The 25,056-nt window shown below is 34.7% G+C and overlaps 1 protein-coding gene across 4 annotated transcripts in view; it reads right to left on the bottom strand.

Annotated features, from left to right (window-relative positions):
- The window catches only part of SSBP2 (single stranded DNA binding protein 2), a 296,195-nt gene that overhangs the window by 4,195 nt on the left and 266,944 nt on the right, over nucleotides 1–25,056 (bottom strand). For all 4 annotated transcript variants that reach the window (XM_004759144.3, XM_004759145.3, XM_004759146.3 and 1 more), the window contains 6 exons: nucleotides 22,053–22,088; nucleotides 20,172–20,226; nucleotides 16,391–16,461; nucleotides 13,471–13,549; nucleotides 10,995–11,023; nucleotides 4,081–4,179 (listed from right to left, as the gene is read on the bottom strand). In XM_004759144.3, the coding sequence (XP_004759201.1) occupies nucleotides 4,081–4,179; nucleotides 10,995–11,023; nucleotides 13,471–13,549; nucleotides 16,391–16,461; nucleotides 20,172–20,226; nucleotides 22,053–22,088 (369 nt within the window). The remainder of the gene's footprint in view (nucleotides 1–4,080; nucleotides 4,180–10,994; nucleotides 11,024–13,470; nucleotides 13,550–16,390; nucleotides 16,462–20,171; nucleotides 20,227–22,052; nucleotides 22,089–25,056) is intronic.

Here is a 25,056-nt window from a genome sequence, read left to right as displayed (position 1 = left end):
TGACCCGTTTCCAAACTATTCTGTGAGTCTGGGTCTCCTTAATTAGATGATGTAATGGCTCTTACAAAGTCATTAACTCTCTGGGTTAGCAAAAACAAACTAACAAACAAAACCCTAAAGGTATAATTTCAAACATGTACATGCCTTCTTATGTAAAATAGATTTTGAAATGGCATGCTTTAGTATAAACTAGAGAATCTGTGATTTTCCCTTTATTGTACATAGCTCACGTACCATGGAACACACTGCAGAGATCCATTAGGTCTTTGCACAATGTGCATAAACTCTTATTTCTATGCTTCAAGAACACTTCAGATCTCACTGCATTTCTATTGCTAAGCATCTCTCTATATTTTCTTTTCCTTTTTTTATTTATTTGAGAGAGAGAGAGAGAGAAAGAGAGAATGAGCTAAAGAGAGAGCATGAGAGGAGAGAGGTCAGCAAAAGAAGCAGACTCCCTGCCAAGCAGAGAGTCCAATGTGGGACTTAATCCGGGGACTCCGGGATCATGACCTGAGCCTAACGCAGTCGCTTAACCACCTGAGCCACCCAGGCACCCTCTATTTTATTTTCTTAATGAGAGATATACAAAGAATAGTGCAGCTACCCTGAACTAAACAAAAGTGAAATTTTAAATTTAGTGTTTATGTGACTGTGTAAAAAAAAAATTGGGGTATACATTTCTTTATAATAGAAAATGACAAACGGGAGTAAGGTAATAGAAGATGACCTACCACCTTGTTTAGAATTCCTATTAGATATCATGATTTTTAATACCACTTTTACTCAGTTGATTATAGTTCATTGCCATGGAGAAAATATTCTGCTAGATTAATTCAGGAAATAGGACTAACTGCTTTCTTTACTGCAGAAACACGAAAAACTACTTTCCGAAAGAAGCTTTTTTGTATTCTTGATTTTCAAAAACAAACATCTTACTGAATTTGAACACTAGGGGGCATGTTTGTTTCTTGAAATAAAGGTCTTGTTTACGATTCCCCCAAAAAAGACTGAGTAGTGTAACATTTGATTCACATTTTTCTGTGTGTCGCATGTTGGCACTGCAAGGTTTCTGACTTTGGGTTGGGTATTTTGTTTCTATAAATACTAATTAAGTGAACTAGCATGTGTGAAGTGACTAGGATAGTGGCTGGCACATAAAAAGCATTCAGGAGATGTTCTCTCCCTTCTCAGGCCTCCTTCTGTGGTTTAACTTCAAGATTTGACCAACAAACCCTCAAAGGATAGACGACTCAGACGTAGGTGCGTTTCAGAGTTATAGCCATTTAAAAAGCCACTATAATTTACATGTTCACTCATCCAAAAATGTTTTCTGTTTAAATTCGTTAAGAAGTTCTATTTCTCCTTAGTTACAGGAAACCTCACTCATGGATACCTAGCCTATTTACTTCTTTAAAGCCCTGCATTCGTCAGCATGGAATGTGCTTAGTTTTCCTTTCTCATCTTTTGAAAAGGTCTCAACAAAATGTGTGGTGATGTGATGCCGGAAGCCATAGATGACAATGACATCATTCATAATCGAATGGAGCCCTCACCGGGCAGACAAAAGAGTGGAGCAGCCAGTGTGGACCTGCTTCCAAGGCTGCACTGTCTCTGGGTGGTGGGAGAGTTCCTCAGTCACCATCCAATTATTTTTCCTCTGGGGACTTTTTGGGTGGGGACAGGACAGAGGGAGGGGAGCGGCAGGGAAGGAGCTTTTGTTTTCTGCTAACTCTGTACAGAGTCTGGCATTTTACCTTCTTCTTGGCTTCTGGGATAGTGAGGCTGGGCCAGGAGTCAGGGATGGGAGGGGCCCTGCTCCAGCTGCTCTCTCTCCTCAGCACACGTTCACAAAAGCATCTGCTGTTTTGCACGTGCCAAGTCCAGTTAAGCTTAAAGGGTGAGGCTTGTGTTTATCCCGTGGAAAGAAGTGTTTCGGGTCCTGTTATATCTGATTCCCCATAAAAAGCTATCAGATGCCCGTTCGAAAGAGGCAGCCCTCGCTGACAGATAAACAAGGCAGCAGTACTCAGTGACAAATCTGGGAAAGAAGGAATGGGGAGGGGGAGAGGTCCTCTTGTCCCTGTCCCTAAAACTAAGTCATGTGGGACCTTTTTAAAAAAGTCTTCTTCTCCAATCCAAGACTAACATTTCCTCTATACTTTTTTTTTTTTAAGCCCGGTTTATATCTATTATAGCACCTGCTAATCTGACATGTGGTTTAATTAGTTTTGTAACCCATTCTTCCCATCAGATTGCATTTTGTTGGGGTTAGGGATATGTTATATTTATCTCAGAATACTTTGTCCTTAACCAAGCACACTGCATATAAGAGGCTCAAGAAATGTTGAGCTGAACTGAATTATTATATATCCCACTGAACGATACCATTTTATTGTTGAAAGAATTCACAGAAAAAAAAAATGTTGGGGCGCCTGGGTGGCTCAGTGGGTTAAGCCTCTGCCTTTGGCTCAAGTCATGATCTCAGGGTCCTGGGATCGAGCCCCACATCGGGCTCTCTGCTCCGCGGGGAGCCTGCTTCCTCCTCTCTCTCTGCCTACTTGTGATCTCTGTCAAATAAATAAATAAAATACTATTTAAAAAAAATAATAAATGTTTCTAATTAGATAGAGTGAACATTAACTGATTAAAATGAACTAATTTGTCCATAGTCTTGAAACAAACTGAATTATCTAAAGAAGAATTCCTATAATCCTAAGCATCATTACAAACTATGTGGTTTTTCTTCCTATTTCATCATGACCGATGGGCTAATCTTTTGATTTTTTAATACGAATTTTTACATATACATTCTTTGTCCTCACTAATCATATATATATCCTGCAAATAAAACAAAGATCAGTGTAACTTTATTTCCAGTTTTAACAGAAGTAATGTTTAAAAACAGGGGAAGTCTTAGCCCACATAGGCACGTTAGGCTTGTGCTTGTTAGAAATGAAAGAAACCACAGAACGCTTAGTCTGAGGCTCGAAGCAGCCTTTCCATGCACAAGCAGATATGTTATTAGCCGCTGCTTCACATTCTTAGGGTATCATCTCTGGTAAAGGCTGAGTTAGGGCAAAATGAAGGAAGTTTTCTACTCTGATTTTAACGATAGCAATCCATATGTGGGGGCACTGATCCAATGAAGATGAAATTGGTTTGGATTCTGAAATCCTTTATGCTATATCCAGACTCAGTAGTTCTCGGCAGAGCACGTGCATGAGCATCACTAACGAGGCTTTTTCATTTGCAGGTATGACCGGTCCTACTCCTAGAAATTCTGATTCACGAGGTCTAGGGAGAGTTCTGGGCAATTATATTTTTAAAAATTCCGTAGATGTTCCTAATGTGAGATATCAGGTTAAAAAAATCACTGTAGCATGTAGTAACTCCTTGAAAAAAGACACCATATTGTCTTTCTCATCTCTCCAGTTCGTCGCCTGTCGCTTTGGCCTGCGGCAAGTGCTCAGTAATTGTTCAATAAGTGAATGAATTTTACTGCACCTCGTTTTGCTCCTGTCTACTTCTGTGGAGATTATGGAATGATGATGCCTTTGCTTAACACCGTAATCATACTCAAAAAATGACTCTGGTGTCCGGCTCAGGTTAAAAGTAAACAATAGGTTAATAGACTACCAATACTGGCCTTCGGCCCAGTGAGGTCTAGTATGTGAAGTAAAGACATCTTATAGAGAAGATTCAGAGTCTTAAGGATAGTTCTGAGAACAGACCTGATTTTGCCACCAGTCAAGACATTTTAGTAACGTGAAAACTTGTAAAAACTATCAAATATGCAACCTGTTTCCAGTATGCTTCTTTATAGGGGATGTTCTCTATAAGAAAATTAGTATTATACTTTTTGTTTTTGTAACTATGTACATAGGACAGGAGCAAAAAAGAAAAAGTTAACTAAAACAATTTTTTCCAAAGAAATTCTACTTAGTTTTCTAAATTTTAAAAGATCAACCTATTAAGCTCTAGGTAAACAGTCATAATAGTGGCTTTATGAATATATTCCAATAGAAAAGCTTCAGAACTAAATTTTGGATATAATAATGTAGTCAAAGGAATACTTACACTCTCACTCTGAAAAGGATTTAAGAAATTTCCCCCCATTTCGCCATCATCCCTTGGAGTGCCAGGTTGATTACTCAGGCTCATATTATTGGGAGAATTCTGTAAACAAGATTTAGAAAACAAGGCATTGTTGAAGATTTTAATTTCCCTCTTGCATTATACTGTTTCAAAAATGGAATCTACAGCAGCATCTCTAAGGACAAAGCAGACTTATAATTCTAATCTCAGACTTCTACTGTGTATTCTAGTTCATTCTTTACACCTTGACAAGTACTAATGCTTTCCCAAATGGAAATTAAAAAACAAACAAAAAACCCAAAATAACCAAGCACAACTGTTTTCTTAGTCTCAGAATCAATATTTATTCAATTTCCCACCCTCAGCTTACAGAGTTCTAGTACTACATAGAGTTTAAAAAACATTCCCAGCAGGGGCGTGATGAAGAGAGCCTACCCACTGATCAGGCATGATGGGACAATGACCTGCCTCGGTAGTTTTACTAATCAAACTTCAAAAGGTCACTGTTCCAAAACATTTCCCCTTAATACGACATGTGGTTTGCATAGTAATACTCTTTCAACTATTTTTTTTTTTTATATGAACCATAGGAAAAAAGGAAGATGGTTAACAACTATCGTGAGGAACAAGAGAACTACCTTAGGACTTGAGAATTTAATATGCACTTGTAGAGGAAGAGAAGGCTCAAAGCAAATTGCTTTAGAATCTTTTCCTTTCATTAGTTTAAGAACAGATTTACTTGGAAACTTTAAGATAAAATGGCTGATATTAGCAACCTAATGAAACCCTAAGTTAGCCGCAGATTGCTTCATATTCTACTTAAATTTGCTAGTCTTGTTATTACGGTGCGATTTTAGCTATGGGAGGTCATCTGTTACTCTCCAGCAACAGGAAATACAGAATCGAATTGCCATACAAAGCATGTTCACACAATATTCTGACTGAGGGATTCTTTCCATGTCTAATTTATTGACTTGTAAAAATAAACCTCAAGGTTAAAAATTTTTATTTGTTATTTTAAGTGGAAGAAAGACTGTAGGTTTCTTTCTGAGCCATTTCTATTTCATATTCTTTTTGAATAAGTTCTAGATTTTTAAAAGAAAATTGCTCTGAAGATTCTGACTTAACTAAAACAAAGTTATGTCATAAAAATTAAAATTTCATGAATGAGTTATTCCCAGAAGAATATGTGCTGTTTTAGAATATGGTAAAACTGTAAAGCAGAGACAGGTAGATGAACTGGTGGAAATACAGCTTATATCTTGTCCTGCTGTGCACCCCACAGGGAAGATCTGAGAACAAGGATTCTCTGAAGTCCATAGGAGCTCGATTTGCCAATGAACCCCAAGGGCTGGGGAACCACAGTTAATAGCATAAAAAGGATTCTTTTTTTGGATTAAATTTTCTCTCAAAATGTTAGTTTTCCAAATATACAGAAAAGCAACTGTACTTTCAAATGAACATGAATAACTTTGTTTCCTTAAAAAAAAAATTAAGTAACATTTAACTAAGTATTATTTTATAGCTCCTTAATGATTAAAGTTATTAATTAGATAATCAACTGTACTTTGGAAACAGGAATGCTAATGCTGATTTAGTTAAAAAAGAAAACCAAATTTATAAAAATGTGGTAATATTTAGCCAAAATCTCTTTGGTGAAGGATTTGTCATTTTATACATAATGAAGAAATTGGTAATTTCAGAATAAAAAATAATCTAACATATATACGAGGGTATTTAAGGATACACTTGGAGGCTTTCTCATTTCTGTATAACAAACACACTTCCTGTGGCAACTGAGGTGCTCCAAGATGAGCAGTGCATCTTTGATTGATTTGGGGTGCTCACTGTCTCTGCTTGCACGGTCCCATGAATCATCTCTTAATTTACAATTTTGGAAGTGTAGCTAGCTTCAAATCTAATTTCTGACTCAAAATGTGGATTTCAAAATATTCAGAATTTGAAAGTAACTCTGCATTAGTATTTAAATACTTCTAAAACAGCTTTTATTATTTCTGTTTTCCATGCAATCTGTTCATGGCATGGTGGCTCAGCAGTATAGACTTTTTTGGGGTGGGAGGAAGATATATAAGTACATGAAAAGGAGATTAAAGGACACATTTAGCATACAAAACAGCTAGGATCAGGTCTCTGAAATTTATTCTTATCCAGCTCCATGGGCATATCTGAAAATCTTCAAATGATAGGGCAAATTTGTTTTTGTTTTTTTTTTAACCTAAAGATATCTCTACAAAATGTGAAAGCAGAAGTTTCTCAATGGGGAGTCTTACGGAAATTGTGCCGTCCATGATTAAGGAGTGACCTGATGAGGATACAGGCCAAAGGCATACTTAATACTGGTGTCTAAGGAACAGCTAAGATAGTGGTTCCAAACACCAGCCAGCCCAGAACAGGTTATGAGTGTGGGTGGCAATGAACCATGTGTTATGTTACATTTTGCTGTAGCTGTGTTTGTGTGCAGAGTTTCTAGTAGATTTCATCATCAAGGCAAGAACAAAGGGCTTAGATCAGGTCTACACAAAAAGGCTTAGATCAGTTAAAAAGGTGCTCTGATAGCTTGAGCACATAATTAGGGAGTAGGGAGTACAAAAGAATCCAAGTAAAGATCACTTTTAGCTGCATTAGGCATTTTGCTTACATTTCTTACTTCAGTTAATGTGTACTGTATTTCCTTCCTATACTTTAAGAATTTGGCTTATGAAAGTATTGCTATATTCCACCAATGCCAGCTTCAAGGGATTTTATTACATTCTCATTTACCCTTTCTTCTAGCTGGAATGTTTTTCCCTTAACATGACAACATACCTGAATGTTACATACAAGCGTATCCATTTGTGCATACGCATGTACCTGTGCGCGCACACACATACACACACACACACACACGTGGTTTCCTCTGGTAACACATTCAATTCTCTTAGAACCTCTGTTCTCTGATTTTATCTTATAAGCATTCTTCCATATTATCTTTTTAAAAAATTTACATATCATCTTTTAATTAATTAAATTTTTGTTCCTTCCTCCACCCACCCTCAGAAATTATTCCAAACTTTTTCAAACTGCTATTAAACAAGTGCTCATTTACAGAAATTTTGACTGTGCCCATAACTGGAATAAAATAATACTGACATTATCTGAAGCCCTCATGAGATGGATTTTGAACTGATTTCTCAGAGACTGCCAATAACAAGATTTACAGAGGGTTATTTTGACTCTGCCAGCCCCCCAAAAGAACAAAATTTCAGTCATGGTTCTCTCAGGGGATATAGTAAGCTAGAACCCAGGTCACACTGGGAAGATGACGGGAGCACAGTTATCTATTAGCTGCCCTCTGATGGGTGTGGGTGGGATCTTTAACTGGAACTAAAGTTCTTGAGTCAGAAAGTTTCAGACTGAAAATAATTCTTTGATAATTTATTAAGTGTGGTACGATCAGATCTGGCCTTCTCTGATACAGTTTTTTTCCCAAATTCAAAAATATAAATGTTAAATATGTTCATGTGAACTGCAAAACTTATTTAGATGACCTCCTTCTAAGAAAATAAACCATATGTTCTTCTCCACCTCCACTCTAAAACAACTCCAAGGGAAAATATTTTTGTTTCATTGATTAAATGGGGGACTTCTCAGCTGCAAAAGAAATGAAAAGGATTTCACATTTGGGCTTCTAAATTACAGATGAATTCTGCATTTTTGAGAAATATACAGAGGGGTTTTACTAGATAATCCTCAACTGAACAAGAAATAATTTTAGAACTCCTCATTTGGAGTTCTGTGCTCTTTTTGCCATCGAAACAAGTGTTATCACAATGCAGGTGACAGTGTGAGTGCCCAGCCTTGCCCACAAAACACAGTCTGATCACGAAGAGGAAAATACTTAGTATCTATATAGTATTTCAGAGCTCCTAGCATATGTTCATACTTGACTCTCAACAATTTTCTGAAGAAGGCAGGGAATGAACTACAAGCTCTTGTTTAAAGCTAAGGAAACTAAGCCTAAGAGAAATGAAGTACCATGTTGCCCCAGTTTGTAGGTAGTAGAACCAGGTTTTCTGATTCTCAATTCAGTACTCTTCATTACCTTATATAGAAAAAGAATAAAATAGAGTATATTTACAATAAAAAGGTAGAAAAAGAGTAGGAGTAGTACTAGTAAACATTAAAAATGGAGTAAGAAAAAAAAAAGAAACAAATTTTTAAAGATTAAAAAAATGGAGTAAGACACTTAAAAAAATACGTAATACTGGCACTCAATAAAATACAGGTTTAACTGAAGAACTAGGAAGGTGAAGCTGGAGACCTAAGAGGGATTTTGAACAAAACCGTTGAGCAGTAATTGTCACAACTATCTTATGATTTACAAGTAAGAATGACTAGAAAAAGAACAGGATGAAAAGGAGTGAAGCCAGGACACAGGACAAAAGGGAGGGGAGTGTTCTTAGGATAAAATGTTCTTAGGATAGCTGGTCTTATGTTGGAAAAGGAAGAAGGTGGGGAAAACGGAGGTAGTGATAATGTGGACAGTATGGAGTAAAAATCTGAAATAATTAGCCTGTGAGAGGAATGAGGGAGGGAGAGAAGGGGTGTACACATAATGCTGCTGATCGGAGGAAAAATGACCACAGTGTAGTGGAGATGTGAGACGTACCAGTGGTACATCACCCAGACAGCCTGGTTGGAGCCCAGGACCAACAAGCCTAGACAGGGGGCAGTGCAGAAATGAGCTACATAGGACCTACCTCATCCGAAGGCAGATACAACCAGTCATTCCTAGTACATTGTTAAATGACATGTTTTTGGGGGGAGAGTTTTTAAGTTAATTGAAATATATTTGGACTTTGCTTTGTAAAAGCTTTTCCTTATTGTCTTTGGTCTCCTCAGTTACATTGAGCTTTTTGAGGGCGAGATCATACCATGTTTATCCTTGGCTTTTCAGAGCCTGGAGTAATGGCTTGGTGCAATTATGTTTATTGAGTGAAGGAACTCCTGCCTAACCACTTGAGGACAGAAATTATGTGTGTATTTAAAGAAGTCTTCTATATCTCCCCATGGTGCACAGGATAATACTCAGGACACAAAAGTACATATTGGGTGGTCAATTAATGCTTAATGAATAAGCAATACATCACCAGGCGAGAGAATGTTATCAGCAGGGGGCACAATGTAATGGAAAAACTTGTCTCCAGAAATAGGAATGGGAAAATGAGCACAGAAGGAATAGCAATAGATCTGATATGACGACAGATAAGAAGATGGTATTTAATTTGTCATTATGAATCTATTTAAAAGTTTTAAAGTGTTCTATGAATAAATTACAAAGAACTTTCCCATAGGTGGGAGAGGATGGGCTAAATGGGTGTTAAGGAGGGCACTTGTGATGAGCATTGGGTGTTATATATGTAAGGAATGAATCACTAAATTCTATTCCTGAAACTAATATTACACTATATGTTAACTAACTTGAATTTAAATAAAAAACTTAAAAAAAAACCCCAAAGTACTTTCCTATATAGTATTTTGTTTACATCTGTCTAATGTAGAAAGTTGTGGGTAGTGAATAGAAATTTTAGAAAGATGACGGTAAGCAATCTGGAGGATCCCACCTTCGTGTAAGATACTAGAAATGCTCCTCAAACACAAAATTAGAAATTTTATTGGTGACCACAAAGCACAATTCAGTGAATGTCAATTCTCAGATACCTAAGATAGCATGTACAATCATGGTCATCTGACTTGTAAGGGGGCTTCCCAGAAAGATGGCTCTAATGGAATTATACAATGAATCTTATTTCGAAAACAGGTCTTTTGCAGGTTTTACCTATTTCTCACAGAAGTAAGCTAGTGCTTATTATAAATATGTATCTATTTTAAGAAGAGAAAAAGATCTTGCTGCTTGTTGAACCATAAATATCCAAAGTGCATGTAGCACTTGTGAGGCCAAGCAGCCAGACAAGGTATATATGATGTCAGAATGCCAGTTCAACTCCCTCTCTCTCCTTCACTTTAAGTCTTAATTTAAAAGGTTTTGCAGCCCAATCAATCTTACTGTATTTTCCTTGGCACCAGGAATTTTACATTATTAGAAGTAGGATTAAAAGTGAAGTTACCCTTTAATGAATTTTGGTATTTATTGATATAAAGCAGACTTCTAAGAGAGTCATTTTAATGGTTGTTAATAGTTTTTATCAGCCATTCTAAATGTATTTTTGACCCACAGAGAACTATTTTAAATTCATCATGACCTAAAAAGTATTTAGGTATTCTGAAAAAAATATAAGGCATCTTAGCAGAGTATTAATTTTAAACACTCAAACTGTTGGAAGGAGGAAAAAGGCAGATACATGCTATTGGAAGGCTCTCTTTCCTACTTGTATTATTATACTTTTCTTCTAATTACTTTCCTATTCTATTTTGGGGAACTAGAATAATGATCGAGAAGATCAGCATTACCTAATAAAGGCTTGGAAGACAAATGAGATGTATAAATGCAATGCCCTTGTATAACAACACATTCTTCAAATTTACCTCTTCTCATTTTGATCTAGACTTCTTAACATTTTCAAAAGATTATATTATGTCAATTTGTTTTATAAATAAATGACATAATAAAGGTAATTAAACTATTACTTGGGTGTCAACTGATCATGTATATAGTATGTCCTATAAATGAATCTTACCATGTTAAAAAACTCATTTTACCCCTTCCTATTATATGCATTAATATTTTTAACTTCTACTTAATTATATGTGGACCTGTACTTTCAAATGCTTGTTCAAGAACAAAATTCATAAGGCTATTCTAATAATTTTAGTAAGAGTCCCATGTAGAATAAAATGCAAATTAAAAAAAAACACAGATGATATATAATACTCACCTTGGAAATACTGTCCATATCTCCTGAGCCTGAAATAAAATATGAAAAAAAAATCTTTATTAGGTAATAATTTTGTATATAAATGAAGCATTCCTTTAACATAAATAAAAAGAATACACTCTTTGTATTTTCTAGTATATATCTCCTGAATTTTCTAATCTTAAAAAATTTTAATCTTAAAAAATTCCTTTTCTCTTATATTGCCTGATAAGTATCATCTGATGGCCAATATAAGGATGAGTTGTACCTCTAGCTCCCCGTCATCTTTTTTTATTTTTGCAATGGCAGAATGAAGAAAACTATTGTTATCCTAAATTCCTGAAAATGAAAATATTAGATCATTTCTAAATCCTATTCAATTCAAATTTTTAAAATGTATGTACATATGTGTATGTCTATAGAGAACATGAGAAAGAAATATATTTTCTGAAATGATACTTCTAAAGCTGATAAAATATAAAATGGGCATCTATAAGAATGTCTAATAATATTCTGAGCTATATTATATGTCAAATTAAAAATTTGACAGCAATCAATATTCACGGCAATCTATCAAAAGTAAGAATGTCTTCAAAACGCACTATAATTTTATGTTAATTCATAAGATTTTCATAAAATTTATAAAATTAAAAAAATTTTTAATTTATTTTTTAAAGATTTTATTTATTTACTTGACAGAGAGAGATCACAAGTAGGCAGAGAAGCAGGCAGTGGGGGGGCGGGGAGCAGGCTCCCTACTGAGCAGAGAGCTCAATGCGGGTCTCCATCCCAGGACCCTGAGATCATGACCCAAAGCAAAGGCAGAGGCTTAACCCACTGAGCCACCCAGGTGGCCCAAAATTTTAAAAAATTTTATGTTGATTCTTGGCAGAAGTGAACAATCAATAGTAATTTCTTGCTTAGGAAATGGAATCAGACATTAGATAACAAGGAACAATGATCAGACCTTTGCCACAATATTTGATTTATTTTTAACTATTTTAACAATTTTCTTGGCATAAAAATATTATTTTAATAGGAAAACAGTTACAGTCACAAAATAGTGCTTACAAACAGAGATAAATTATTAAATATTGAGTATATATGTAATTATGTATACAAAAATATGTACAACAATGTTTATTATAAAAGTAATAAGCCACATGCTAAGCCTATGTGAAACTCTTCTGCAAATTCTATTATAGGGAATAATATAACTGAAAATCTTCTAACTGGATCAAATGTCACCTTTTGTGAATAATTTTCAAATGAAAAGATTGGAAAGTGAATTATATTGCAATAAAGGAAAAAATAAAGTTCTAGAATAAGTGCTGCCCAGTAGAGCTTTGTTTAATGATGGAGATGTCTCTATGCTGTCCATTAGGTAGCCAGGAGCTTTGTGTGGCTATTTACATTTGATATGTGGTAGAGCAAGTGAGGAAGTAAACTTCATATTTTACTTAATTTTAACTTAAAATTAAATAGTCATACATGGTTAGTGGCTATCATAATTGGAGAGTGCAAATTAAGACTTTGAAATCTAGGCAAAATAGATTATGTATGTAAAATAAGTATGGACCTTAAAAGCTCAAAAATCTATCAACATGTTACAAATAATTTCTTGATTATTGAAGTTACAGTCCTTTTTAGAGTATTAGAGGATGGCATTTGGTTAGAGTTGTGAAATCTGTGCATAACCTAAGTTACTTGCAGGCATAGTTACTCCAACCTAAGTAAAAGGTGGTCCTTTTCCAAAAGAAAGAAAATTATCATAAGCTTCTGTCCCCATTCAACTTTTAGCTTATGATAATGTTACTCAAACATATATAAACATAAATGCGATTGTTTTTTGGTTTTGGTTTTGCATTTCACCTTGAAGCTATTTGGCTTCATTCGGTGAGAAGGCATCATTATGAAGTCCGTGTCCAACAATTAGTCACAGTACTAGAAATCAGCTTTATGACAAATGCAGGGTATGTTCCACCGTTCTCTCTTAAGAGAATCCTTCAGATTATTCAGAATATGATTACCGATTTTATTTTTAAAAGAGATGAGAATTAAAAATATAAAGAAAAAGTTAAGAAATTCCTGCAGAGAACCTAAGTTCCTCTGAGACCATCTCTATACCTTCAGAGACAAACCAGTTGGGAAGATACTGTAGTCCTCCAGGTGAGGGAGGCAGCAGTATCTCCTTTTATCTGCCCAGATATACTGCCCAGAGCAGCAGTATCTCCTTTTATCATAAAACACCCACACCTTGATAGGTTATAGTAAACACTTATGAATAAGAGCTAGGTGAGAGCAATTCTACTCTCTTGATTTTCAAATGATCTCCAGTCATCATAACCTATATACTGCCAAATATCAGTCTGAAGTGAAAGTTGCAACATTTAAAAATAGATTGTTGTATACGAAAGCACTGTGCAAACTATAATATCCACTATGTAGAATTAAGGTTTTTGTTTTGATTTCTAAACATCAAACTTAATATCCTTACCTAAAGAGCCATTCATGTGATGTGACTCCATTCCTCCTAATCCACCCATGGGACCATCTGACCCGGGGCCCATTGGAAACTATTTAAAAAATGAAGAAAATTACTATGATCACATTGAAAACAACTGTTTATCTCCATGTTACAATATCTAATCTTTAATATGAGAAGTTACTTCCACAACTCCTTTTCATTTTCAAGTACTTGAGGTTTTTTCCAGCCTTAGAGATTCTCAACTGGACCACCCCACTTCCCTCATACTATCTTCTCCAGGTTCTGGAAATTCAGGCTAATCCTCATTCATATCCCAATTTTTGTTTAGGTATCCTCAACTAGAAAGTACATACATTCCAGTGCAAATGAGAAGATAAGTGGTCTTTTCTATGCCGTTGATAGATTTTGCTATTATAAACTAGAGATGATTCTTAAGAAGCTGCTAAAAGTATTGGTTTGTTAATAAGAATAACTCAACATTCTTATGCCAACATTAACATTTTTCTTAGCAGACAAACTATCCTCGTTCAAATGGACATAGTAAATAATTTCATCTTGCAGGTTAAATACATTTAGCTCAGCGTACTGAGGGGGCAGCTCAATACAGTTAATTCTTGGCAGTCTCAACTATGTCAGTTCAATGACAACTGGACATTCTACAGAAGTTGTACTTGACATTTTTAAAAGTAGTGGGATTATTTTATTTTCAGCTGGAAGCCCAGTACGAAACAGGTGAGAGCTGACCTACTGTGGTAGAGCAGGTGAAGAGCCCATGGCCCACCCACTCAGTCTTTTCCTTATCTCCCCGGAATACTCCTAAGGAAATCTAAACCCTGTGTGAAGACAAGTTACCTATAATTATCTTGCGTTTACAGTTAAAATAACCTATTGAAAAACACTCGCTCTTAAAATTTCCCATGCCAAAAGCATCTCTTCTGTGTTGTATGGTACAGAATACTGAATGTGGTGTGTGTGTGTCTGTGCACAGTTATGTGTGCAGATGGGGCAGTGGTGTTTTGTTAGTCATACCGCCCTTTGGGAGAAAAATAGGTGCCCTCAGCAGACAACATGTAACTGTATATATAATCTCTAATCTCTATCTATGTATCCCTGTTGGTTTGGAAGGAAGAAGGCTTTCCATCACCAGGATCATACAAACCACATGCTTGTTCATTTTCCCAGGATAATGACTACAATTTTGTTGCCTTCAAGCACACATATTGATTTTCAGTAAACAACTTAGAATGAATATATATATACCTCAAATGATAGCTTAAAGAAATTAACTTTGAACTTACTGTTTTATTCAGCTTTTGTTAAAAGCATTGTTTAGATCTGGGCTGAGAAACTTGTGCTGGCAAGGCCAAGACCCTCTGAACTTACTTGGTTCAGTCCTTTTATCTGGCCCCTACAGTGTTTTCAAAGACACGTAGACTTTTGGTATGTACGCTTGAAGCACATAAAACTACAGACCTAGCCCTCAGCAGGCATTTGCTTTTACTACCTCTGACAGAGAAGAATGACATTTGAAAAAGGGACACATTCAGCTTCTACTTTTCTTGGATCTCTTATCTTTGTATCGAGTTAGAGGACCAGAATGAAACATACTTGGATGATATCAGCTTAGCTGCCCAGGGAAATGTCTTCAGTACTCTGGGTTTCTTCTCTCACTCCCTCCATTTCAAATATCAAGTTCTAAGATATGAAATTTGCACTATGAAGAACTTTTCCGTATTTCTGCTGGATTTCTACAATGAACATTGTTTGTTATCATATTCAATGCTCATTAAGATTAGTGTGGAAACACCTTTTAGACTATACTCGCAGGAAATTGCTTCCTTTTTCCTGAAAACCAATTTATTTGATTATATAAAGAGCAGAGTGATAACTGAAGGCAGTACTGCTTCACAAAAATAATATGCAAGCTGCAAAGGCAAACTTACATAAGTAAATTTAGATTTACTAGCAGCCATGTTTGAAGAGTAAAAAGATACAGGTTAAGTTAACTTTAATATATATATATTATCTTATCAAAATGATCATTTCATCATGTAGTCAACATAAAAACTTTAATGAAATATTTTACATTATATTTTCATACTAATGCCTCAAAGTCTAGCATGTATTTTATATTCACAACACACTTCAACTGGGACTGGCCATATTTCAAGTATCATAATAATGGATGGATGTGTTGTCTTCACTGCTAGGAAGCTCAGTTATAATAATTATTTCATTCCTGTGTTTTGGTATACTTATGTAAGATTCCTTTTATATCTTCTAATTTTTATTTCATTTTAGTGACCTTATATTCATATATACATGTATATATCTATTAATTATACCCTGTTATAAATATTGTTTGTTAATATGTAGGTCTTATAGATATTCTTCTTTAAGCTTTTATGGAAAAATCGCAACCATATGCTTTATTAGGAACACCCAAATTCTTTATGTAGACCTGCTTCATCTTCATATTTAAAAGTCCAGATTTCAAAAATCTAAAAAAAACAAGCATATCAAATCTCCTAATTTATTTCAAGTTAATCAGGATAAAAGAAATAAACAACCACAATGAAAAAATTAGTTATACTAAAAATGTGGTAAATATAAATGATTATGTATTACCTGTCATTTTCAAATATTATTATTAGTATGTAAGATTTGAGATAAAACTATGCCCTGACATTTTATAATTGATCAGGTGCAGTTTTACATTTAGGTCATATTGATATGAAACCTTTTGTTATATATTTTATGTATTACATTTTTTTCAACCCAGAACCTAGAAAGGGTTTGATTTTGGGGGGTATCTAATAAGTTCCTGGATAATACAATAGAAAGCTTAAGTAGTATCTAGGAAATAGAATGCACTTAAGAGTTTGAGCCTTCAACTACATTCCAAAATATATTAAAAGTTCGTATTTACATTAGGCCTGTTAGGTCCAGGAGGTACTGCATTCATTAAAGTATACATGTTGTCTCCAGAGTTGGTTGAATCTGAAACAAAACATTATGTAATTAATTTCTTTCTTTATAATTTATACCCAAGTCAACACAAAGTAATAATCAAAGATGATCTGTGCACATACACATATTAATAGATGTAGCACTTGAAAGAGTCATTACTAATGTTCAGAAACAAATACTTGTATGTCATTTTCCAACTCAGAAATTATCATTCTGTGGTTGTAAATGGGAATAGTTACCTAATATATTAGGAGTAATCACTTGAATAACTCAGGTCGAAAGGAACATTACTTTAAAAATCTAAAAAATTACAGTAAATCTTTTCTTTTAAAAAAACATGGGTACTTTCGGGGCGCCTGGGTGGCTCAGTGGGTTGAGCCGCTGCCTTCGGCTCAGGTCATGATCTCAGTGTCCTGGGATCGAGCCCCGCATCGGGCTCTCTGCTCAGCGGGGAGCCTGCTTCTCTCTCTCACTCTGCCTGACTCTCCGCCTACTTGTGATTTCTCTCTCTGTCAAATAAATAATAAATAAAATCTTTAAAAAAAAAAAAAAAAAAAAAAAAAAAAACATGGGTACTTTGAGATTTCACTATGTAATTTGTATGTATGAATATAACAAAAACATCTTAAAATTCAGATTCAGTAGCTTTTCAATGTTCACTATTTCCTTAAGCTTCTTATATACCAATTTATAAAACATTTTTTAATTTATCTAATAATTATTAATAGCTGGTGGGATATCCTTGCTTAATTCTAAAAGAAAGAAAGTAGGACAAGACTATAAAATTGGAATGAAAATTTCTCTTGCTTGAAGTAAAAGCCAGCTTCTTCCTATACAACTTTCGATGAAATTTTTTTCATGCATTTTATTCTTGATTCATTATAGTAAAAGCAACTATAGTATATATCCATAGAAAAATATAAAACATTTTATAGTATTTTTAAAAATTTATATTTCATGTCTATTAGCTAATTCTAATTAAGTCTCTGAGTACATGTGTTTTTATAACATATTACCTGGAGTGAAAGGCCATATATTTTACATTTAGGAAAAGTTTTCCTTTTCCCCACAATTATACATTTTTCTTAAATATAATGCATTGGGCCTTTCTATTCTGAAAAAAACAATGTGTTTCACAATTTTTGTACTGATTCAAGGCAGAAGATAAAATTAATTTACTTTCTCATGGCAATAAACACGGAGTAAGAAATGAGCAACTAATTTTCCTTTTATTTTGTAATTGCTTCGTAGACATTAAAAGTTTATTATTTTAATGGATACCACAGAGAGAGTAGGTTAGATGTCATTTATCAGTTGTTTGTAAACAGTGATCCACAAATCTAAATATTATTTTTCACATCTAGATTAATATGTCATATTGCTGAAAAAGCTGAAATGCTCACCTCAGATCTCTGTCTGTTTATACTAAGTAAGGTCCCAATTGACTTTTGTGGCCTTGACTATTTTTATAGCCTTATGTACATCATACTCAACTCAGGCTGCTGGTTCTTTCCTGCATATGATTAACCTCTTAAATCTCCATATTTCTGTTCTTATTTCCTCCACTGATCTTCTGCTCAGTCTCCTTCTACTAAAATTCCACTCACTACTCTACGCCCACCGCAAATGTTACCACTTACATGAAATTTTGTTTTCTGATACTTCCAGATTAATGAATGCTCTCCCATCATTGAATTCTGCTTTGCATTCTGTTAATATTTTGTCTTATTCTTCCCTCCTGCTTCCAACAAGATTCTAATAAGTTCATTGACAGAAGGAAAGATCACATTTTATATTGTGTGCCTCAGACAGTAACTATCTGCTGAGATTTAACTAATGGAATACACTTTATCCCATAAAAATGTGTTTTTCAGAAAATCTTGTATTGCTTCTTAAACATAGGAAATCTCATCTTTATTAGCCTTACTAATTTTTTAGACTAATTTTAGTAATTAATTTGGCAAGAAAATGTGTTTTTTACTTTGTATTTTAAATAGGTAGAAAGAAAAAAATTTATTATTCTTTATATCTATCAAAAACACAATTTCATCTAAAAAACACAGAAATAAGGTAGAATGTATCTAATTCTTTTTATATACAGAGGAACTTTTATAATAAAGTGTATCTTCTGGCATTTATTTTTTTGCAGGGAAGGTACTGGCTTCGTATTGGAGGAATGACTGAAAAGAATGAATCCACAGGAGTACGCACAAGGCTAGGAGGACATACTGCTGGCAATTTCTGGCTTGAAAGGATGGAATGTAATCAGATTGCTTATCACCTGCAAAATTTAGCAGTTTCTCCGAAATTTTTCTCTTAGATTGTAGTGAAGTGTTTATTAATCACATGCTACCTTCATAAATTAAGCATTTAACTTCACCATACAAGAATGCAAATGTGGGCAAGATGTTCAATTCACATAATTGTATCTTGAATGAATTCTGTTTCAGTTCAATGATGATGCTCTGAGGACAAAAATCCATGAAATATTTATGATCTATTCCAAAGAGTTAGTGAAGCAAAGCAAAATTTTGCGTTAATTATCAAATTGATGCTTTTCAAAATGAAAAAGATTTAAAACTTAAAAATTACTATTTATTGGTATGATTAATGATATTTAATTCCAACCTTCCATATGTCTTAGATTTCAACAAACCAGCTAAGAACATATGAATTGAACAGTACAACATAATTAAAAATTTTTCCTAATTACAAAAATTTCCCATCTATTTCATTACCTAAAGTTAACACTGATAAAGCCCTATTTCTTTGTTTTCTACTTTCTACATTTCTGTGTTATATATATGTTTTAAAATAAAATTGGGATCATATTACATTGAATCATGAACATTTATTGTCCATTAAATTCTTTGGTTATAATCTTAATGGCTATACCATATTCCATAAAAAATTAATTTATTAACATCACTAAAACTGGATTAGGTTTGAAGGTTGTATCTATTATTTCACTATTAATTACGACAAGTGAGAACCCCTCCCCATAAATCTTGGGATGTATCACTAATTATTTCTCAATGAAGGATTTTGGAGGCAAGTGGTATGAACTTTGTCATGGTTCTTGATACATGTTGCCAGAGCTGTTCCAGGGAGGGCTGCACCAATGTCAACTCCCACCATTAGAGTCCTCAAGAAACAATGGATTTAATAGCCTATATTAAAGTCTTGGAAAAAAAGGATAAAACTATTTAAAATCATCATGCAAATTGATAAAATATTGAGGTATTTTAGTTTATGAAGATTAAAAGAAAAAAAAAAACACTTCCTGTACTACATAGTGAATCTATTAGCTAATAAATCCATATGGATGTGTAAGCACATCTACATCCACCTCAGTAAGATAATGGTGGATCTTATTAAATCTAATGGACCCATGTATTTCATGTGTAACTCATGCAGAATTTTTCTAAGTTGTGAGATTTGGATTTTTTTTCACAGTCTCAAGGAATCTTTTTGTCGGATAAATTATTGGGCAATTCATAGAGACTAACACCATTTTAATCCTGATTTTATCTGTTACCACAACAGGGATTTTCTACATGCTTAAAGTAATTGGACAATGGTTATTTGAGAACCCTGTTTCTTCTACTTGCTACCTCTAGTCTACTTCTGTTACCATCAATGAGATAATGAATACTACTAACCTTCCGTCATAACATTTTTTATCTTTTGTTATTTACTCTATTAATCAAATGCCCATGTGGCTAGTGTGATTACAATACCTGCTGGACTAGGCATGATGGGTGTTCCTGGTGGCCCTCCACCTCCTGGAGGACCCTAAATAATTATACAAAATTTCAGTAAAAATAAGGCATTTCATTAAACAATATAAGGAAAAACAGAAGAAAAGTTAGACTTATCTATAATGATTCAATTTGAAAATCACAGAGGAAATATATTTTCTCCATAATTTATTTTCTTTGAATGCACAATCATTTCAATATTATACAAAATATAATTTAGCTTAAATACGTTGAGACTGTTTTGACAAGTTTCCAAAAACAATGAGCCTGTAACACTGATTTATTATTCATGACTTAATCACATCAGGTATAATGAGGTTAAGGAGAAGCCATTTATTGGGGCCTTTACAAATCCATACAACAGCATCATTCATGGGTATTTGTGATTTAGTTTATTGTGATTTTCTTATGTTTCATATCAGGGTTTTTTATAGGAAGCTTAAAACTCAAAGATTCTCATATGTTTATGAAAACACACTGATGCTATTTCTTTCTCTATTGGTATCAATTATAACACTTCTAAAGTATTGAACCTTCTGCTATCATGTCAATTAGAAATGAGAGGCAATGTTGACTAATGCTGTGGGTTACTAATCAATCTGAAATGGAAATTAGGTGATTCTAAGGTTGATTCGGTTATTTCAGACAACCAAAATGGATAATTCAGGCAAAGGGTTTTAGAATTTTTCAGATGTACCATAATTAATCTGGGTAAATTACTAAGTGGATAAATTTGTACTTCATTCTGAATGTGTAGACATAGCCCACTAATTATTTCAAATGATATATGTATTTGCTATTTAATAAGCAACTTAAGTTTCCTTCAGATAAAAGTCTATAATTTCATAGAATTATATATTAGGCTTATTCTCAAGCAATTTAAGAAAAAATTAGGTGTTACCCACATGTTCTTACTTTCATTTTTGCTTCATAGAGAATGTGAAAAAAGTTAGACCTTCTTAGTTTGTACAGCTTAAGAGGACACTGAGCACTAAGTTCATAGGTCCAAAACAGTGTGTGCTTTTTACTACATTCATACAACATTAATTCTAAGGGGAGTAAAATGCTCATTAATCTTCTTAAGCTCTCCTTTTTTCCTACCCCAGGTAGCTAGCTCCTCCAAAATTTCTTAGGGAAAGGTTTTCCTTTCTTACCATTTTATCTTTTCTCTTCTGATAGGCATGTACTCCTAAATATTATTACAATGTATCTTCCAGGGTGGTCTTGAGATGTAGCAAGGATTATAATGTGATAATGGTTAAAAGGTCATTTGTAAGTTCAAGAACTCAGGTAAAACCTGCTAATTTGCCTTTAGTTGTGTATGAATTAGTGGAAAATTCTAACATGTACTAAATAATAAAAAGAAGAAAAACAAGTGTTTTCAATTTCTAAGCATAAAAAAGCCCTCAAAAGCCCCTCCCCCTAAATTACTACGCATTATTCTGATTCCCTTTGTGTTGGGGGAGGGGAGTTTAATGTCTTCCTCAACTTTGTGTGTGGTGAGTGGGGTGAAGGAGGGGGTGTAGATTATCCTCCTGGAGAACTGCAAATTCAAGCTTATCATTGTGTAACTGGGGATGGCTTTCTTCATGATTGGACAGACTGTATTGTATTGGTTTACAGAAACATATGCTAAAGTAAAACACAGTACTCAGGGCAATTTTGGCCAGATTGATAACTGTTTCACTAATGAACATCAACATATGTAGTGAGGTTGGCAGATGAAAAACTCAATACATATCAGATGTTCCGTTCTTGGCCAATACACAGGGGCTCTTCTTAACATCTGGACAACTATTTCATTGCCCAAATAAAACATAACATCAAATCTTATGAGCAAACAATCCCAAATGTACTTACTACGTAATTCCCAGGAGATGCTGAAGAGTATGGTATCTGGAACATGAATAGGACAAAGAAATATATTTTGATTCATGTGACAGTATGGAGACTTACCTAAAATGAATCTATTTTCTGACTTTTATCAAGTTTTTAAAATGTATCACAAAGGATGGCAAAGAATAAAGGCACGTGTATCTATCTGAGTGCCGAAAAAACGAATAAAAGCAACATTATCTTGAATTTATAAAAAAGAGGGGATATAGGTCAAGAGGAATTTAGACAGAATTATAGCCTCAACTTATATTCATTTCAGAGCAGTTGTACTCACTGCTTGATTCTAATGACACTTATTCTGTAATTAGAAAAATATATATGTGTGCAGCTAAAAACCAGAAACCAGAGTTTTCAAATTAATAGCTTTACAGATAGAACTCCCAATTCATGTGCGTTCTGGGATGCATTATTATTATTTTTTAAGACAGGTTTTAGGCTACTACATTCATGTGGTATGGGTCAATACTTGGTTTGCAGGCTTCACATTTTCCCCCTTTCTTTTCTAATTAGCTACTAGAAAATACTGTAATAAATGTGTAAGATTTCATTAATGTAAGTCTCCAAAAACTACTAATTTGGGGGGATCAGTTATGGGCAACAAATTCTTTCTCCTCAAATCAATCTCTTAACCAAATTCTTTTTTAGAGATTACAGAATATTAATACAACATTGCTAACATAATTTAAGAAATGAAAACTAGAAAACAGGTACTTAAAACTAGGCCCTTGAGTATAGATTATTAATAAAAAGAGCTAAGTCCAAATATTTTCTTTTTTTTTTTTTTTTTTTTTTCACAGAAGCTCACTAGCTCACTTGCATGAAGATTCTGCACATCCAGAGCAGATATTTTTGCCTTATTCTGGAAAAAGCCAACAAACTACGACCTTCTTTGAGGCAGACAGCCAGAACTGGACCATTAGAATAGTGAAAAGATGATACTGTCTTTACCCTAAACCCTTCCTCTATCACAAAACCTTCCATATAATTAAACACAAAGATAATATGAAACTTGAAAGTAAGAAGAAGGAAATAAGACAAAGTTATGATTTTTCTTTAGTGGGTAATTCATTCAAGGGGAAAATATTTAATATTAAATTATTTGAAAATTCTCTCCTTGTTTGGTGTCCATGATTTGCCTTAAGCATGGACTGCATGCCTCTGAGGTCCCTGCTTGCTCTGCCTTTGGGTAATTCAGCCCTGCAGATGGTCACGACCAGCCTGCCCAGCATCGCTAATGATGAGGATTACATCCAGTAGGAGTACTGAGATCTTGATGGCCAGTACACACTTAACTAAACTTAGTAGCTGAATACAACTTTGCTCTCCCAGGGCCCTTTTGGTTCATGATTTACCATCCGTCTTCTGTTTCTTATCTTAAACATGTACATTTGCTCCCTCCAAATCACCATCTTATCTGTTGGCTCCAATTTTCATCTCCTTATAACCTTAGCAACTGGCTAAATTCTTCTACCTCTCTCTAGTGCCTACCATCATTCATCACCAACTTTCAAAATATGATCTAACTAACCATGCTTTAAATCTTCGGAATTTAGGGGTGTTGGTTCAGTATCTGGTTCAGTTGGTTAAGTGTCTGACTCTTGATCTCAGCTCAAGTCTTGATCTCAGGGCCATGAGTTTAAGCCCTGCGTGAGTTCAAGTCCTGAGTTCAAATAGATCTTTGGAATATACACCTCACTGCCTTCCTTCACTTTATAATATACTTCCCTCTCCTCATTTGTGAGTATGACCACATCCTAGAACTACTTACAGAGATCTAAACAACTCCCTTGCCTGACACTTTCTTATTCCTCATGTCACTCACAAATATTATTTTATATTCTAACCAGAATCTTCTTCCCTTACAATTCCTCCATGTTTAAGTCCATTATTTCCCTACTAAATTGACTCTGCCCCTCCCGCACACCATTGTCAGCTTTTTGTTTCTCCAGTATTTTTAGTTCATTATCCTAATGTAGAACATTGTTTTTTTGTTTTGTTTTGTTTTGTTTTTAAATATTTTATTTATTTATTTGAGAGAAAGAGAGTGCGAGAATGATCATGAGGACAGATGATGGGGGGCGGAGGGAGCAGCAGACTCTCCTCTGCCCAGGGAGTCAGAGGACATGGAGTTTGATTCCAGGACCCTGGGTTCATGACTGAGCTGAAGGCAGCCCCCTAATCGACTGAGCCACCCAAGTGCTCCAAGCCTACTTTTATTTCCATCTCTTTGATCACCCCCTAGCCACATTTTTCTGTTTCACAGTAGGGATTTCCTGGGAAGAAACACAAAACAAAGGACAAGGTCCAAAATATAATCACGTCCTCCAGTGTCAACCTACTCTTCACTATTATCTGGAAGCATTTTGGCTTGGCCTTCATGGAAGCCCTGAGCATTCTAGTGGTGTGCCAGTAAACCCAATAAACTCAGGGGAGGAGGGCGCCTGAGTGGCTCAGTAGGTTAAGCCGCTGCCTTCGGCTCGGGTCATGATCTCAGGGTCCTGGGATCGAGTCCTGCATCGGGCTCTCTGCTCAGCAGGGAGCCTGCTTCCTCCTCTCTCTCTCTCTGCCTGCCTCTCTGCCTACTTGTGATCTCTCTCTGTCAAATAAATAAATAAAATCTTAAAAAAAAAAAACAAAACTCAGGGGAGGAAAAGGTCCCAATTTGTAGCATTTGTCAATTTATATGGTGTGAATATTCCCACATGGAAGACTTAGAGCTACCAATGATTTAACAATTAGCTCAAACAATTCTTGAATAATTAACAACTGACTTTCCTGAGCTGGGCTTCATGATGATTATAAAATCCTGATTTGGTAGTCAGTTGGCCCTTTTTCATATATTAAAGCTATCAAATTCTTGCTATACTTTCACCTTTAATTCAACACTGTTATTAATAGATTGGAATTTTATCAATTTATCCAGGTAGAAAAAAGATAATCTTTCCGCTTGTTTCCAGAGCTAGCCATT

The sequence above is a fragment of the Mustela putorius genome, unplaced genomic scaffold (genome assembly GCF_011764305.1).
Source record: "Mustela putorius furo isolate JIRA1106 unplaced genomic scaffold, ASM1176430v1.1 tig00537350_pilon_pilon_pilon, whole genome shotgun sequence".
NCBI classification, from domain to species: domain Eukaryota; kingdom Metazoa; phylum Chordata; class Mammalia; order Carnivora; family Mustelidae; genus Mustela; species Mustela putorius.
The sequence above is the reverse complement of the archived record's forward strand: the minus strand, read 5'-3'. Positions and strand labels throughout refer to the sequence as shown.